At 62.9% G+C, this 17,377-nt stretch overlaps 1 protein-coding gene across 23 annotated transcripts in view; it reads left to right on the forward strand.

Annotated features, from left to right (window-relative positions):
• The window catches only part of KIF1A (kinesin family member 1A), a 42,420-nt gene extending 25,687 nt beyond the window's left edge, over window positions 1–16,733 (forward strand). For 7 of the 23 annotated variants that reach the window (XM_076341913.1, XM_076341927.1, XM_076341919.1 and 4 more), the window contains 22 exons: window positions 1,328–1,446; window positions 1,528–1,613; window positions 1,931–2,069; window positions 2,223–2,391; window positions 2,748–2,838; window positions 3,196–3,314; window positions 3,491–3,546; window positions 4,303–4,411; window positions 4,533–4,599; window positions 4,691–4,775; window positions 5,149–5,254; window positions 10,234–10,348; window positions 10,594–10,727; window positions 10,875–10,936; window positions 11,049–11,194; window positions 11,486–11,698; window positions 11,857–11,934; window positions 12,232–12,356; window positions 12,491–12,637; window positions 12,739–12,931; window positions 13,007–13,125; window positions 13,743–16,733. In XM_076341913.1, the coding sequence (XP_076198028.1) occupies window positions 1,328–1,446; window positions 1,528–1,613; window positions 1,931–2,069; window positions 2,223–2,391; window positions 2,748–2,838; window positions 3,196–3,314; window positions 3,491–3,546; window positions 4,303–4,411; window positions 4,533–4,599; window positions 4,691–4,775; window positions 5,149–5,254; window positions 10,234–10,348; window positions 10,594–10,727; window positions 10,875–10,936; window positions 11,049–11,194; window positions 11,486–11,698; window positions 11,857–11,934; window positions 12,232–12,356; window positions 12,491–12,637; window positions 12,739–12,931; window positions 13,007–13,125; window positions 13,743–13,785 (2,521 nt within the window). In that variant the 3' untranslated portion in view covers window positions 13,786–16,733. Of the gene's footprint in view, window positions 1–1,327; window positions 1,447–1,527; window positions 1,614–1,930; window positions 2,070–2,222; window positions 2,392–2,747; window positions 2,839–3,195; window positions 3,315–3,490; window positions 3,547–4,302; window positions 4,412–4,532; window positions 4,600–4,690; window positions 4,776–5,148; window positions 5,255–7,223; window positions 7,251–8,780; window positions 8,805–10,233; window positions 10,349–10,593; window positions 10,728–10,874; window positions 10,937–11,048; window positions 11,195–11,485; window positions 11,699–11,856; window positions 11,935–12,231; window positions 12,357–12,490; window positions 12,638–12,738; window positions 12,932–13,006; window positions 13,126–13,742 lie in introns of all 23 variants that reach the window. The other 16 variants (XM_076341912.1, XM_076341914.1, XM_076341915.1 and 13 more) reach the window with 3 other exon arrangements.
• Window positions 16,734–17,377: the final 644 nt, after the last annotated feature.

Genomic DNA, 17,377 nt, shown 5'->3' on the forward strand with positions numbered 1-17,377 from the left:
TGCAAAGACACCTGTGAGGTTGGGATGTCGTGAGCAGCACTGCCAGCCGCCTGGCAATGCAACCTTCATGGGAGCCTCCTGAAGCAGAAGTGTCCTCGCTGGCCCCAGCACCATCCCACCCCATGACACTTGAAGACGCTGCATGTCAAGACGCTGGTGGGTGCCCCGGGGAGGGGTACCGGGTACCCCGTACCCCCTCTTGCTGGGAGTGGTGCCGCTCCACAGGCAAGGGCGGTTTGCACCACTCAGCAGGGAGCTCGGTGCCAAAGGCTGTGGAGGTGACTTGTCACCGCTGAGGGCATGGCGCACTGCCATTGCCAGAGCACCAGGAGGACCGTCAAATGGCAAGCTGGCTGGCGGCGAGGTTGAGGAAGGCAGCAAGAAGAGGCAAAATGCTTGAGAAACAGGGAGCTGCAGCCTGGCAGGAGGTGCTGGCAGAGATGTGGTGTGGCCATCATGTTGAACCCCGGCATGGTAGCATCGGTGACCTGGATGCCACAGAGGATGGCAGGGAGACTCAGACCTGCCACACGGGGAGCTCCTTCCTCACCCACAGGGAGAAGCCAGCTGTGCTGTCCCTGTGATGTGCTGGCAGGTGGCCTGGGACCCCGAAGCCACACATGCAAAGGGATGGGGTGGGGGGACACATGCTGCCAATGCCACCAGCCATGCCGTGCAGCCCCCCTCCCAGCCGGGCAAAGGCTGCCTGCAGCCACCAGCGGTCCTGCAACACTGTGGGCAGAGCTGGGGCCAGGACCCCCCCAGCAGGGTCATCTCTGGAGGCTTCTGGCCTCCGGCCAGGACCTCCTCCTCTCCCCTCCTTTGCTCCTGCCAGCCACTACCTCCCTCATCATCCTCCCTTCCCCCCCGCCTTACCCCTGCCCCCCCCATCCCGTGACTCCGCAGTCGCCCCTGAGTTGTGTTGCAGCACCTTCTGCCCTAGTCCTCTGGCTCTCCACTGCAGAGAAGGTCCTCTTCCCTCCCAGCTTCAGGGTGGCAACAGCACAGCCCCCCTCCCCTCCCCACCCGCCACGGAGGTGACAGCCGGAGAGGTATGCGAGCCCCGTCTGCTTCGTGGTGCTGCCCGCGGTGCGCTGCCCACCCACCTGCCTGCAGCACGCTGCCCGCCTGCTGCCCACTCCCCACCCCTCTCGGCTGGCCCTGGCTGCCTTCTCTTTAGTTTTGCTTTGCAGCGCCGCGGTCGCGCCGTGAGCGGTGACCTGGGATCCCGGCCGCCACCGGCCGCGCCACCTGTGCCTGGGGACCCATGGGTGGGAGCAGTGACCGCTCCCCCCCGTGTTGTGTGTGTCCCCCCCCTCTCCGGCAGGGCCTTCGTCTACCTGAGCAACCTCCTCTACCCCGTGCCCCTGGTCCATCGCGTGGCCATCGTCAGCGAGAAGGGTGAGGTGAAGGGCTTCCTGCGCGTGGCCGTCCAGGCCATCTCAGGTAGGAGGGGGATCCCCGCCAAAATGTGCCCCTTGCATCCCCCATGCCCCCCACACTGGCTCACCCCCATCCCTCCTCCAGCTGATGAGGAAGCCCCCGACTACGGCTCCGGGGTGCGGCAGTCGGGGACGGCCAAGATATCCTTTGATGACCAGCACTTTGAGAAGGTACGGTGGCGGCCAGCTCTTGGTGGGTGCCTGGGAACCGCAGACCCCCGCCTGCCACAGTGATGCTTCCCATTGGGACCACCAGGCTCCCAGAGGTGCAGGCATCACGCTGAAGGGACCATGCTCCTGGTCCACCCGGCAGCCCCCAGCCCTCTGGCACCCACCGGTGTACCCTGCTCTTGCCCGTGTCCTGGGGGGGGGGCTGCTGTGGGGCGGGAGGGTAGAGCTGGAGGTGCCCCAGTGCTTGGGGCAGTGGTGACGGTGCAAGCAGACCACCTCAGAGACCACCAGCATCCTAAGCCCCACTCCTGGCGCAGTTCCAGTCGGAGTCGTGCCCGGCCGTGGGGATGTCTCGCTCGGGGACCTCCCAGGAGGAGCTGCGTATCGTCGAAGGCCAGGGGCAGGTCAGCGACATGGGTCCCTCTGCTGATGAAGTCAACAACAATACCTGTGCAGGTGAGGGGGTGCTGACAAGTGGTTGGGGAGCAGCCCCCCGTTCCGGCACCCAGCCTCCTGCACCCGCCCAAGCATTGAAAGCCCACTGCCCCAGTGCAGGGCTGCTGGCAGACACCAAGGGGGGTGACTTGCTGAGGACCCTCCTCCCTGCAGTGACCCCAGAGGACCTTCTGCTGGACAGCCCAGAGAAGCCTGCGCCAGACGGGCCACTGGAGACGGCTCTGGACCACCTGAAGCTGGGCAGCATCTTCACTTTCCGCGTGACGGTCCTGCAAGCCTCTAGCATCTCCGCGGAATACGCAGACATCTTCTGCCAGTTCAAGTGAGCCCCCAGTGTCCCCTGGCCCCATGTCTCCCACCGTGCTCCAGCCATTGCCTTGGGGCCGGCAGTGAACGTCAGGGAGCCCCAGCCCCCCCACCTCTGAGCCCTTCATGGATGGGGAGGCAAAACCAAGGGCTGCGGGATGAGCCCATGTGCTTGTCCGGTACCTTGTTTGGTCGCTGGTGAAAGGCAGGGAGAGGCTCCCATCAGCTTCGGGGGAGTCCTGTGCCAGCCCAGGGTGCAGGCGGCAGGCCCAGGGAGAGTGGGTTCTTCTCCTGGTCCCTGCCCTCTCTCCCATCCCTGCTCTGGCACATCCCCATCCCACAGCCCCCGAGCCACCTTCCTTCCCTTTGCAGCTTTATTCATCGCCATGACGAGGCCTTTTCGACAGAGCCCTTGAAGAACACGGGACGGGGGCCACCACTGGGCTTCTATCATGTCCAAAATGTGCGTACCCCTCCCCTGCGGCTAGCAGGGTCTCTGCAGGGCCATTGGCTAGATCTTCTCCCTGGGGGAGCAGCTTCCTCCTGGCTTTCCCAGCCTGTCACAGCCACCCAGCTAAGCCAACCATAGACAAGGTGGATGTGTTGGGGAAAAACCAAAAGCCCTTGCCCTCCACCCAAAAAGGCTGGGATTTCATGGTAGTGGTCTTGGTAGGGAGAGCATCCCCGGGCCATGGGGAAGGGGATGGGTGAGGGATGCAGGGGATTGGACAGGCTTGCACCATCCCACCTCCCCGGTGCTGTTGCCATCTGCATCCCTTTCCCAGCTAAACTGCGCCATCAATGGGTTATTCTCTTCTAGATCGCCGTGGAGGTGACCAAGTCCTTCATTGAATACATCAAGAGCCAGCCGATTGTATTTGAAGTCTTCGGGCACTATCAGCAGCACCCCTTCCCACCCCTCTGCAAGGACGTCCTGAGGTGGGTGCACCCTGGGCCACCCCTGGGTGCCACGGGGCACCCAGTGCAGCTGGCTTCCTGGGGACCCAGAGAGAAGGGGGGCAGGTGGTGGGAGGGGGTGGCCCCCAGGCATAGGTGGGGTTGGTTGGGTTCTGGGGTCCCTGTGGATGCTTTAACTGAGCCTGTTCTCTCTGCAGCCCGCTGAGGCCATCCCGGCGCCACTTCCCCCGTGTGATGCCGCTCTCCAAACCAGGTAGGGGATCTGGCCTCCTGCTCCTCTGCCCACCCATGGTCCTCATGCTGGGTGCAGGGTCCCCTTCCCCAGGGGGACCAGTTAGGACCCCAGGGACACCACAAAATGTACTGCAGACCAGAGCACCTGAAAGCCCTTGGCACCCATTCCCACAGCACCTGGCTGATGCAAAACCCCCTTCTTCCTCCTGTGGAGTGGCAGGGAGCAGGCTACCTGCCCTGGACGGCTCAGATGGCCACCCAGCCCTGCCATCCCGCAGGGGCTGCAGGGTTCCTGCTGTGCTCTGGCCACTGAGATGCAAGTTGTTGGGGTTTGACTGAGCGCCATGGTTTGCTGTGAGGTCCCTGGGCCAGCACCAGGGGAGCCTCCCTCCAGCTGTCCCTAAGTGGCAGTCCCAGAGCGGCTGTCCCCGAGTGGCTGACACTGAGCAGTCTCTGGAGCGGTGCTGTGTGGTTTGGGATGTGTCCATGCTGGGGCTGCGGGCTCAGAGTTTGCATCTTGGGGATGTGTGAGGCTGGCCGCATCCTGACACCCTTGCTGCTCCTCATTGGGCATGGGAGAAGGCACACCACTGGTCAGCAAGGTCCCCGGGATGGGGCTGTCCCCCTCTATGCACTCCTCCTGCCTTCCTGCTGCCTCTGTGTGTCTCCCCGTGGTCCCTGCCTGCTCTGCCCTTATCCTGCCTGCTGTCACATGCCTCACTCCAAACATCAGCAGCAAGCTCGCCCCTTAAGCTGTCTTTCTGACCCACCACAGTGCCTGCGACGAAGCTGAGCACCATGACTCGGCCCAGCGCTGGCCCGTGCCAGTGCAAGTACGACCTGATGGTCTTCTTCGAGATCTGTGAGCTGGAGGCTAACGGCGAGTAAGTCCTGCTGGAAAGGAGAGCGGGAAGGAGAGAGAGGCAGCGAGGTGATTTGCCTGGTGCTCAGCACCTCTGGGCAGGCTGACAAGGCTCTGTGTCATGGTGCAATCCTCTCTTCCAGCTACATCCCTGCTGTCGTGGACCACCGTGGAGGCGTGCCGTGCCATGGGACCTTCCTCCTCCACCAGGTACTCCCTCCCCGAGATGCCGTCCCAGCTCTGGCTCCTGCCAGGAGCTGTGTTAACCACTGTCCCTCCTCTCTGGCCTCGCGGGTCTCAGGGCATCCAGAGGAGAATCACCGTCACCTTGGTGCATGAAACAGGCAGCCTCATCCGCTGGAAGGAAGTGCGGGAGCTGGTTGTGGGTAAGCCGAGACAGGTTGGGTGGGCTGTGAGCAACCCCCAGCCTGCCGAGCTCCTGAGCATCCTCTCAGGCTGTTTCTTGCCCACATTCCCACGCAGGGCTTTATGCCTTGGCTACCCTCCCGCCCTGCAATAGCAAAGTGGCGGCTGCCTGACACCAGGACACCACGTCGGCAGGATGCCTCGGTCCCAGCCACCGTGTCCAGGAGCTGGACCAGGACCTCCAGCGCTGAGTGGCTGAGCACCGGGCGGCTGCTGCCTGTGACGGGGGGGCTGCTGGGGGATGCAGGCAGGCGGGCTGCCCCTGCCCCTTGCCGGGACCCTCACAGGGCTACCACCTGTCACCTGAGCGGTGTCCCCGTGCTGTGCTTGCAGGTCGGATCCGTAACACCCCAGAAGCAGATGAGTCTCTCATTGACCCCAACATCCTGTCCCTGAACATCCTCTCCTCCGGATACATCCACCCCTCCCAGGACGACCGGTGAGTGCAGCTTCTTCTCTTGCTCTTCCCCTGCTGTGGTGAGGGCTGGGGGGGGTGACATGGGGAGCCCCTCTCTCCCCTGGGGGGGCTCTCGGCCCCTCTGCAGGGTCCTGCCAACCTGCTGCTGCCTCGGGGTGGGGTTTTTCTGGAGCCGCAGAGGGTCTCGGGGTTCAGGGCCACCAGCCCCCTTCCTCCTCCTCCCCAAGGCCTCTCCGCACCGGGCTTCGGCACTACAGGGAATTTGGGTGGGGTCCTGCTCTCCGGTGGTGGCTGTGACTGCCTGGTGCAGAGAGCCAGTTGGTGCCGGTGCTGGGAGGATGTACCAACCCCGCAACTGGAGGGAACCTGCCATGAAGGGCTATTTGTCCCGTGTCCCAGCAGACTCACTGGAAAGGCCACTTGGTGCCCGTGGCTGGTCCCTGTCTGTGCGGGGGTGATGCAGGAAAGCCATCCCCCATCATTGCTGGGTGACTTCGAGGATGCCTGCCTCTTCACGCCTGTCCCGGGGGGCTGTGTTACCCCTGTGGGTTTGGCAGGGGTGTGGGAGCAGTGAGGCTGGAGGTTTTTTATCCCCAAGATCTCCCTGGCTGGGTCCTGTGGTGGTGGCGGGGAGCAGTGGGTGCAGAGAGCACAGCTGTCCTCTGCATCAGGGCTGCTGGTGAAACTTGGGGGACTGGCGGGGGATCCCTGGCCAGAATGTGTGTGTGCGGGCAGCCGCAACAAGACAGGGACGGTCATTGGCAGCACTGGGAGCAGCAGAACCAGTCCTGAGCTGTGCGCATGGCGGTTGCCAGCATAGGAGCATCCCGGCAGGGAGCAGGGACCACTTTTCCCCTCATTTTCTTTAGAGTCACCGCTGCCCCAAGGTGGCCTGTCCCAAGGCGGCCTGTCCCAAGGCAGGGTGTTTTCGGGGGGATGACAAGGGTCTGAATGGGAGGTGCCACCCTTGCAGCACTCCCAGGGCAGCTCCTGGGCACAGTGGAGCGGCAGGCATGCGGTACCCGGGCAGCAGAATCAAATCACAGGGTCAGGTATGCGTGCGAGTGTCGGACCAGGAGAGTTTGGCACAGCCACAGGGACAACAAAGCAAGGCCAGGCAGGGATGGTCGGGTGAGGAGGGCTCGGCCTGGCAGAGCTGTGGTGTTTTTTGTTGGGCTGCTGGGAGCTGGGTGGCTGTGGCACCCACGGGCTCCTGGGGCTGCGCTGTTTTATGTCAGCTCCTGATCTGGCCAGTTGGTGCAGCCAGATAGGATCTTCAGCATGTCCAGCATAGCCTGGCAGGGGGGACGTGCCTCCTGCTCCTGCCTTCCCCCCACAGGTCTTGCAGGGCAAGGGTCACAGCTCAGGCTGGGGGGATGCTCGAGGCATGGAGAGAAGCGGGGAGACAGGGGGCTCAGGTCTTGCAAGAGTCTGCCTCACCTGCACGTTCAGAGGGTCTGCGCCTCAGGACCAGCCCCGAATCGGGGCCGCGGGCTGGCGTGCGTGCCGTATCTGTCCTGTCAAGCCTGCCCAGGGCTGGGCAGGGGGAGGAGGGGGCGGCCGGCTTCCCATGGGACGCCAAGGGGCACTTGCCGCAACCCCCACCCCGCTTCCATCCCGCATGCAGGCGTGCATGCTTTGGCCCCAGCAGCCTGCAAGGATGGGCAGAGGGAGGGCAGCAGGCAGAGCCAGGACCCGCTTCATCCTCCTCCCCGGCTGCTTGCGCTCCCTGCTTTGCTGCCTTATGCCACACAGCCTCCATTGCCCAGAGCAGCCCTGGCTCCCCCCACAGCCTCCCCAGTCCCCCAGAGCCACTCAGGAGGAGACCGGGGGAGCGGTACAGCTCCCTCCCTGGCACCCATCCATCCCTGCATCGAGTGCCCAGGGAGGAGGCGTGGGGGGCAGCACCCAGGGTTCCCCCTCGCTTCTCTCCGCTGCTGCCACCCATCTGAGCCCACACTAACCATGTGATTGTTTTGTGTTTTTGCAGGCAGTTTCTTGATTCGGATATGCCTAGGTATTATTTGTTTCCATTGGTTTTTTTTCCATCTCCCCTTCCTCTCTCCCTTCTTTCTTTCTCCCCGCTCGCCTCGGCACCCTCACTCCCACCAGAGGTAGCACTTGGACAGCCAGCCCCCCATCCCTCCACACGCCCAATCCCTCCTCCCTCCCGCCCTGGCACCTCTCGCTCACTCAGCCCCTTTTGCTGTTCGTTTGGGCCGCGCTCTCGCTGGCTGCCGCTCCCCCTCGCACGCCTGCGTCCCCATCGCCTGATCTGGGTTTTCTTCTTGCTTTTTGACTTAGCTGCTCTCCCATCTCTCCGGCATCCGGCGCCGAGTGTGCCGCTCCCCCGTCGTCTCCCGCCCCAGCCCCAGCTCGGCCCCTGGCGCCGCTTGGAGTAGCTGCAGGGCTGGTGCAGACCATGATGGGGCCTTTGGGGCACCTCCAGCCCTTGCCTGGGCACCTGGTGTTGATGGGAGCACTGCTGAGCAGTGCGGCAGCATGTGCAGCGGCTGCTCACCCCGTGCCCAGTAGTCCCGTGGGCATAGGTGCGGCATATGGGCAGTGTGCGTCTGTATGCAGGTGCGATGGTGGACGTGCACACCCATATGTGGCACGGACTGTTATACCCCTGTGTAATGGGCAGAGCGGCTGTTTGGGGACGGGGTAAGTTCAGCTGGGACTGTAGGGTGAGCCTGTCATGCAGCACGTGGGCAAGAGCTGCCGGACCCGGATGCTGTCGCCAGCCTCTGGACGGGAGCATCGCTGAGGCCCCAGGGGAGGGGGCATCCCGCCACCAGGCCCCACAGTGGAAGAAAAGGGGGATGCATCTGGGACACAAGGGATGAGGTCTCCCAAGTCCTGGTGGGCTCCGTAGCTTTGTGCCTGGGAGGATGTCCTCCCTAGAGCAGCTAGAAGCAGGTCCTACTTGGAGATGCCTGAGAGCAGAGCTGTCCCTCCAGCAGCACCCTGTCCCCCCCGGGGTGCAGGGGGATGGATCCAGCACAGATCCAGCCCCCCACTGCAGGAGCACATGGGCTCGCACCGGCATTGCCCGTGGGCTTTCAGCACAGTGATGCTCTCCCTGTGGAGCAGGGGATGGGCCAAGAAATTATCTCCCACTGCATGGGTGGTGGTGGGACGGCTGGTCCCCGCCCCCGACAGGTGCCTTCCTAGGAGGCTGCACTGGGCAGGAGCTCCTTGCCCTAGGATGGTAGCAAGGGCAGAGTTAAGGGGATGGGGAGCACACGTGCTCATTTCTCAGCTGCCAGACCACGAGGAAGGTGGGAGGCAGAGGGTTTTCACCCAAGCAGGTAAACCTCTGTCTGCCCTCGCCAAGCTCCTTCTGGGCTCCTATTTGGGGTCCAGCTAGGCAGGAGCTCCTTCGGCCAGCAGTGCCGATATGGGGCGAATCCCCATGAGAGGGGCTCCCCTTCCTCGTGGCCCCACTCCTGTGCCAGCCCCGTACGGATGATGCTTTCTGACCTTTCATTTTTCTGTGTGTGTATGTGTGTGTGTTTGTCCTTGGGTTGCCTTCCACTTATAGCATTTCGTTCGGAAATGACACTAGGTATTTCGCGTGCACCTGCTCGGTCTGGTCCCTCCTGCTTTTCTCTCTTTCTCCTTTGCCTCTTCCCTTTGCTTTTTGCTCTTTCCCCCCTCCCCTGAGGCTCCTCTTCTCCTCCTCCTCCTTGGGGAGCTACTCTTCTCAAGCAACCTGTGTCTGCAAAGCAATCCTTTGCCTTGGCTCTGTCTCACACGGGGGGAGTTTATGTATTTTATACACTTTCTGAAAGCGTCGCTCTCCCTCTTCTTCCAACGCGGGGGCAATCACAGCTGAGAGCCTCTCCCCGCTCCCTCTGGCTGCTCTGCCTCTCGTTAAAAGAGCCCCTCAGCCACCTGGATGCTGCTTCAGTGACGTGCCGAAGCGTCCTCGTTGAGACATTGCTGAGCCACAGCTTCCTGAGGATGCTCAGACAGGCGCCGGGGCTGCAGCAGCTCTGGGTGGCTTTGGGGAGTGGGTGTCCCATAACCCCAAGGCTGGCCCAGGAGGGAGCCCACGAGCGGGGCAGGGGGTGAAACGGGGATCCCCCATGCTCTCGAACTGGAGCCGCCTCCTGCTTCCCCCACCCTTGATTGCCTGACCCGAAGAGGGCGGTTGTCGCTTTTGCTCTGGGTGGCTGCACCATCCTCTATGGGACCCCATAGGCACGGGGCGAGTGGGGCCAGGTGTCCCCTGCTCCTTCTCCCAGCCTGGGAGCCATGGAAAACACAGCGAGGGGAGCGACGCAGCCCAGTGGGAATGGGGATGGGTGGGGCTGGCGATCAGGGCAGAGCAAGAGCTGGAGGAGACAGCCCAACAGGGGCCAGCCACCAAATCGTGGTCCCCGGGTCCTGCTGGGGCTCAGGGCTGGCAGATGGGGGCAGCCCTGAGGAAGGGGACCTGGCTGGCAGGGGTCTGCTCTCCCAGGGGCGGGCTGGCAGCAACCCCCCAGTGCTGAGCATCCTCCCTCCTTTCCCTTCTGGCCATCATCACCCGAATGGCGACAGCCGCTCCTGGCAGGGGCCAGGAGGTGCTGCGTGCCCCAAGCTGGATGGTGGGGACCTGGCCTGGGTGCGCTGGGGGTGGCAGCCCCCTACTCTGAGCACGGGGGTGGGGCATGCACCCTCCTTTGCCCTCCTTTGCCTTCCCAGCCTGCTCTGCCTTGCCTGCACCCCAGCTGAGCCCCCACTCCTCCCGCGGTCCCTCCTCCCCAAAACCCTGATCCGTCAGCCGTTTCAAGGGCGCCACATCCCCCTCCCACCACGCGTTGTCCCCCATTGCCTTGAGCCTGCGTCCTCTGGAGTGGCTGTCCCCATCTGTCCCTGCCACACATGCATGTCCATGTGTCTTTGCAGGTCTGCTGCAGCGCTGCGGGGGGGGATGATGGCATCTCCCTGCTCACTCTCCTGGAGTTCTGGGGGGGTTGTTTTACCGGCTCTGCTATTTTTTTTGGCAGGACTTTCTACCAGTTTGAGACGGCGTGGGATAGCTCCATGCACAACTCGCTGCTGCTCAACCGTGTCACCCCATACCGAGAGAAAATCTATATCACCCTTTCCGCCTACATTGAGGCAAGGACCTTAGTCAGGGACATTGTAACACCAACAAAGTCTGGTATTTCCCCCACTGTTGGGGTGCAGCCAGCGTGAACCCCTCCTTAGCCGGCACCAATGCTAACGGGGTGCAGGATTCAACCTGGTGCTTGGGGGCCCTGTGGGACCCTGGGAGTGGAAACCGCTGGGCACCAGGGGTGGGAGAGGCCCGCTGGGCTGCCAAGCCGCAGCCCCCCTGATGCCTCCCCCCTGCCCTGCTGCAGATGGAGAACTGCACTCAGCCCGCCGTCATCACCAAAGACTTCTGCATGGTTTTCTACTCCCGGGACGCCAAGCTTCCTGCCTCCCGCTCCATCCGCAACCTTTTTGGCAGCGGCAGCCTGCGGGCTTCCGAGAGGTACCAGGATGCTCCTGCCTTTCTCGGGGAGGAGAGCCATCACCTTGGGACTGGAGCCCTCCTGGGGCATCCCAGCAGCCTGGGCGAAATAACCGGGGCATGGGGATGGGGCAGAGCTGGTAACGCCTCGTCTCCCTTTGCTTGCAGCAACCGTGTGACGGGAGTCTATGAGCTCAGCCTCTGTCGTGTGGCTGATGCCGGCAGCCCAGGTGGGTGCTGCACCTCTGCCCAGGTGTTCACTGTGAGGCCAGGATGCATGACATGGCGGTTGGGGTTGGGGCCATGCGTCTGTCCCCCCGAGCTGTGCGTCTGTCCCCGCAGGCATGCAGAGACGGCGCCGGCGTGTGCTGGACACCTCCGTAGCTTACGTGCGGGGAGAGGAGAACCTGGCTGGCTGGCGGCCCCGCAGCGACAGCCTCATCCTCGACCATCAGTGGGAGCTGGAGAAACTCAGCCTCCTGCAAGAAGTAAGAGTCTGGGCTAGAAATGGGCCGAGATGGTGCAATTTGCAGCTCAGCCCCTCGCCCTGCTGGTGCCAGTGGGACTCCCCACCCCAGGTGTCTCAGCCCTCCCGGTTGCGGGAGAAGGCAGGAGTGGGGCTGTGCCGCTGGTGCTCTCCTGTGCATCACTGCTAGCTGGGTCCCAGCAGACCTGAAGCTAATGAGCAGGTGGGGTTAATGGGGCCTGGGAAGCATGGTCCCCGAAAGGATGCCGGCTAGGGGAAGGGGCCACCCCTGAGCCTGGCTGCCTGTGCCCAGGTCGAGAAGACAAGGCACTACCTGCTCCTGCGCGAGAAGCTGGAGACGACCCAGCGCCTGGGCCTGGAGACCCTGTCTCCCTGCTCCAGTGAGGACTCCGAGTCCCGAAGCACCTCCTGCATCTCCTCCCCACTCTCTGTCGATGGGGCCCCCGAGGGCCGCACCTCTCCCTCTGAGACCCCCAGCGAGAGGCAGAAGGAGCTGGCTGTGAAGGTACTGTCCTGCAGCATCCCCAGCTCGTGGGGATGAAGCCAGGAAGGGGCTCCCACGGGGCGGCAGCGGGTTGCGGCAGGAGAAAGCCCAAGAGGAGCAGGAGGAGGAAGGTGGAGGAAGGTGCCTCCTGTCCCACTGTCCTCCTCCTCTCTCCGCAGTGCTTGCGTCTGCTCACGCACACCTTCAACAGGGAGTACAGCCACAGTCACGTCTGCATTAGCGCCAGCGAGAGCAAGGTACTGCCGCTGCCCTGGGCTCTGCCGGGCTGGTGGGGGCTGGGAGAGACGCATGACCGGGGGGCACTGGCTGGGCAGGAGCCAGATGGGCACCATGGTGCGAGTAGTCCCTGCTTTGGGGTCCCTGCTCCCTCCACTCACCCTGGTGTTCCTGGAGCTGGTGGCTCTCAGGACTGTGCCAGGAGAGCACCCTGCTGGCCGGAGGTCTTGCCTCTCCCCATATGAGCAGGCGCCTGGTCCTTTGCCTGTGCCTGGCTTCAGGCAGAAACTCGAGTCCACACCTCCGCTCCTCCACAGCTGTCCGAAATGTCCGTGACACTGATGAGAGACCCCTCCATGCCAGCTCTTGGGGTCACCACTCTAACCCCCTCCTCAACCTGCCCATCGCTGGTGGAAGGACGCTACAACGCCATGGAGGTCAGGTAAGAAGGTAGCTGGGAGGTTTGGGTGACGCCTCGGCATCCCCCAAGCAGGGCAGCTGTACCACTGGGACATGGTCAATGGGTGTTCCCCAACCGTCACTCTTCCTACACCCCAGCTTCTCCTCCCTCCTCAGACCCCCCCAGGTCTCCTCCAGGGCGGATAGCCCCGAGCTGGAGCCTGCGGTAGAAGGAGAGCAGAAGAAGTCCCCAGCCCACCGGCCTGAGGAGGAGAAGGAGCCCCAGCGTTTGCTGGTGCCCGACATCCAGGAGATCCGGGTCAGGTAGGAGTGGCTGGAGCAGCCTTGGGGCTAGGGGGTCTGTGCCTTACCATTGCCACCTCCTCGTGGTCCATGTCCCACCCTGACCTCGGTCCCTTCTGCAGCCCCATCGTCTCCAAAAAGGGCTACTTGCACTTCCTGGAGCCCCACACCAATGGGTGGGTGAAGCGCTTTGTGGTGGTCCGGCGCCCATACGTCTACATCTACAACTCGGACAAGGATGCAGTCGAGAGGGCCATACTCAACCTTTCCAAGGCCCAGGTGGAGTACAGCGAGGACCAGCAGGCCATGCTCAAGGTAGGGCACCGGGAGCCAGCCCTGCTCCATGCAGCCCCTCGGGTGAGGGACTCAGCCCTGGCTTTCCCCCAGCAGACCCCGAACACGTTTGCGGTGTGCACGGAGCACCGGGGCATCCTGCTGCAGGCGAGCAGCGACAAGGACATGCACGACTGGCTCTACGCCTTCAATCCCCTCCTGGCTGGGTCCATAAGGTACCGGGGACAGCTGGGGGAAGGGGGGCACAAGGAAGCCGTCAGTGGGGGGGTCTGTGGGCAGCCAAGTGTGCTCCCAGCCCTGCTCCCAGTGCTCTCCCTGCTGCAGCCCTCCCAGCCAGGCATTGGGAGCACCTCCTGCGCAGAGCTGTGCCTGGATGGGCTCTCAGCTGGCAAAACTTGGACCATATTAATCTTGATTTCAGCTCCTCCCCACTTAAATGCTTCAATCTAGGGCCAGATCCCAGCTGGTACAGAGGCGTTGTTGTGCTGAGTTCAAAGCAACATCCATGCCTGGCGGCATGCCTGGCCCTTCACTGTTCTTGAGAGCATCTCACATAGCTCTTGAGAGCATCTCATTAAGTTCTTGAGAGCATCTTACTAAGTTCCAAGACCATCTCACGAAGTTCTTGAGACCATCTCAAGTGGCAGGACTAGGGGAATAGGAGTAAATGCACAGAAATTTGTGTGCTTTGGCTAAAGAGACATTAATCCCATGTCCCTCCAGCTCTGGCTGGATTCAAGCACCAGTCTGGAGCCAGGACGCCAAACCTGGGGGACCACACCTCTCCTTGTCCACATCTCTGACACCTTTTGTTCCTTGTTTTCCAAATTAGATCCAAGCTGTCCAGAAGGAGAACAGCCCAGATGAGAATCTAACCTGAAAAACACTCTCCACCTCATCCGTCTGCCAGCAGGATCAAGATAGCTGATTCTGTCTCAAGACTCCCCATGTTAACGTCTGATCTGTCATACCATCTGCTGCCCCAGCTGTCTGCTCCATGGAAGGATCTGTCTCGATTCACACCTTCACGGGGGAAACTCACTTACGTTCGTAGCTGCAAAAGCCTGGACCTGCCTGGGCAGGATTTCTTGTGCGCATGCCATCTTCTGCCCATCCCCCCATGGGTGACCTTCATGTCACACCATCTCTTAACGCTCCAGAAAGGTCCCTGTCAGAGGGGAGGGAGCGAAGAGGGCAGTTTCGGCTAAAAGCTGGTCTTTGATTTACAGAGGTGGGAGTGTGGTAAAGCTTGGAGGTGGGAGAGCAGGAGGAATTGCCTCCACACAAAGGGAAAGTGGTAGTTTAGGTATGGGGATTTCCTAGTTTATTGATGTTTCTGCAAGAGACAGCAGGGTAAGATCAGGTGTCAGTAGTTTAAGATGATATTTATAAAGTATTTATTTCTATTTATGTCACAAAAATCCCATAAGTTGGGTCCTGGCCCCCGGACAATGCCTCCCCCGGGCAGGGGAGAGCCTTGGCAGTGGGCTGGGGTCCCGGAGATGCTTCCCCCGGGACATCCCTGGCATGTGCCCAGCGGCGGTGGAGTTCTAGCCCTTGCTCCCTACCCTTCCCCAACCCTCTGCTTTGCCCCCACTGCAGCTTAAATTACTCCCCTGAGTGGTGGCTGGATAGCCCACCATGTCTTCCCAAAGGAGGCAATTCCTACCTGCCCCATCTACCTCTGGAAAGGGGGACCCCGCCATCTTGGCTGGCTGGGGCACCCAGGTCCACACGGATGGGTCACCTTGCTTCGGAGCTTGGTCCTGCTGGAGGGAAAAGGAGTGCTCTGGGGATGGCTCTGCCTGTCACCTCGTGCGGGCCTGTCCTTCCCAACCAAAAAGCACATGGGCCACCTCCACTATCCTGGCCTGGGAGCCCCGGGGGGCTTGTCCAAAGAGATTCCCACACTCTTAGGGCAGGATGCCGAGGGTCCCATCCCTGCGGAGAGTGTGGAGGTTCAGGTGGCCACTTCCAAAGCCGGATGGGAAAGGTCCCCAGGAGCCGGGGCTAGGAACAACCATTCCAATCCACAGGAACCTCACTGCCCTTTCCCAAAAGGGCTGTCACATCCCTTCTCCTCCCAGCAGGACGACAGGCTCGAAGCAGGTCAGAGGGGCAGGGGAGAGGCTGGCGTGGGGGTGTCGGGGTGGGGGTGTGGCTTCTTTTTACTGTTGTAGGTGGTGTTTTCTCACTCCTCTTCCCCCACTGCAGAAGCGAGTGCCCACCTCCTTCCCACCCTGCCTCTGTCAGCACATTAATCCAGGGGGCTTCCCATGGCGGAGGTGGCTTTGCCGAGAAGACCTTCTCCTCTAGTCATCACTGCTTCCCACCTCCCCCAGCAGCAGCTCTCCCTCTCCTCCTTCTCCCGTCTCTCACCCATGAGGGGATGCTTTTGTTCGGGGCTTCCCGAGCGGCCAGCGGCATCCAGCACAGCTCTGGGCGGGAAGGCGAGCATCTTCCTCTGCACATCTCCCGGGCACCCCTCCAGCTTTGCTGTCATGCCTTCGTGGCTGACCTTCCCTTGCACAGCACGGCTGCCCCTCGGCTCTGCTGCACCTCCCTGCGCTGTCTGTGTGTGGGGGTGTGTGTGTGTGTGTGTGGGTGGTGTCAGATGTGGTGCTGTCTTCTCCTTGTTATGCTCCTGTTGTGGGGGACACGGACAGGTAGGGACATGGCAGGCAGGCAGAGGCTTGCAGGGACCCCTTTGCTGCACATCAGGTGCCGTTCAGCTTGGGTTTCAGGTCACGGAAAGGGTTTTGGGATCCTTTCTGAGCCTCTGCCAGTTCTGCCCAGCCTCGCCGCAGCTCCTTGGGTGTCTTGCCCTATTGCTCCGGCCTGAAGCCGTGGCGGGGCTGCTCCTCCCAGCCCCACTCCCCGGGCAGGCGGCAGCTTGCCTGCCCAGGAGAAGCTCCCCATCAAACTGGTTTTTTTTCCCCCCTGTGATCCATTTTAGAGACCTGGAGGCTGACTTGTGCCCTTTATGGAGGGAGAGGTGCCCGCCCAGGGGCGCAGAGGGGCAGACCTGCGGCCGGGACAAAGCAGGGGCCTGGGCTGCGACATCCCGTCTCCTGTGTCCTGGGCAAGGACTAGTTGGTACCATCCCAGATTTCAACATAAGGGGCTAGGGATGGAAACGCTGGGTGTCCCAGGAGAGAGGGGAGGCTCTTCCAGGGCAGAGGCAGCTTGTGGCAGAGACAGGACCCGTGTCTGCCAGGGACCAGACATGGGTTCACCAGCCACGGCTGGGTGGTGCTGCCTGTGCCGCAGGTGAGGGGCGGCTGTGGGACGGGTGTCCTCCAGGCGGAGCCGAAGCATGCCTGAGGCCAGCAAACCTGCAGAGCAGACGGCTCGGCTGGGGGCCGCCATGCTTGGGGCCAAGGGAGACATGGCTGCTCAGTGGATGCTTGCAGCATCCCTGTGGGATGTCCCCAGCTCACGGGCTACCCCTGCCATCTTACTGGCTCCACTTTCGCCAGCACCACACGCTCCCCTGGTCAGGCCCCTGTCCACCCATCCCCTCTACCACCACAGCCCCCTGGGACAAGGAACGCAAACCTGAGATTTAGGCATGACTGTGAGCCCCATCAGAAGGGAAATTTCACAGGGGAATGGTGGTGTGGAGGGTGGGCGAGCACTGGCAGGCAGGCTGGGGGCCTGCAGAGGAGGGAGGCTGCCCTTCATGCCCTCTGGTTCCTGCCGACGATGGCGGCGTCCCTGGGCCCTCCCTGCCCTTGCCCGGGGGTTGGTGCCTCGGGTCCTGGCCGTCCATGCGCACATGAGGCTTGTTCGGTTCTGAAATAAATGTGGCATTTAACGCAAATATTCCCGCGCCACTGAGCTTCCTGGGGCGGGTGGGCAGGGCAGGCGCCTCCAGGCCGGCAGCACCGGCAGCAGGGAAGCCCACAGTGGCCCGGGGCTGCGGGTGAGGGGGCTGTGCCGCTGTGGGGCCCGCTGGGTAGGCCGCACTGGGTACCGGCACGGGGTACGGGCACCGTGAACCCACCCTGGGCTGCGCACAGGGGGGCTGCGCTGCAGCGGGGCCGCCAGGCCGCACTGGGCACCGTTCCCGTCCCGGCGCCGCCAGGGGGCGCCGCGCGCCCTTCCCGCCCCGCCGGTCATGCGGCGGGCGCCCTCCCGCCCCCGCCAGCGATTGGTCGGTACAGGAGGGCCGTGCCTGGGCACCCGCTGGGTGCCTTGCGGGGCACCCCCCCCCCGCCTCCCAGCAGCGGGATTGGTCGGCCTGGCGGAGCAAGGCGCGAGGCAACGTGACTGATTGGCAGGGCGGCCCCACCTTCCGATTGGCGGAGAAGGCGTCGCGCTGCCTCCCGGCGAGGGTGTTTGACGGGGCTCCTCGCCTCCTGCCAGGGGGTTGACAGGCGCCTCGCGGGGCGGGGCCAAGAGCGACCTTCCGCTCCCGCTCCGCCGCCGCCGGGCCGCGCGCCTACTTCCGGCCCGTCCGCGACC

The sequence above is a fragment of the Aptenodytes patagonicus genome, chromosome 6 (assembly GCF_965638725.1).
Source record: "Aptenodytes patagonicus chromosome 6, bAptPat1.pri.cur, whole genome shotgun sequence".
Classification (NCBI taxonomy): domain Eukaryota; kingdom Metazoa; phylum Chordata; class Aves; order Sphenisciformes; family Spheniscidae; genus Aptenodytes; species Aptenodytes patagonicus.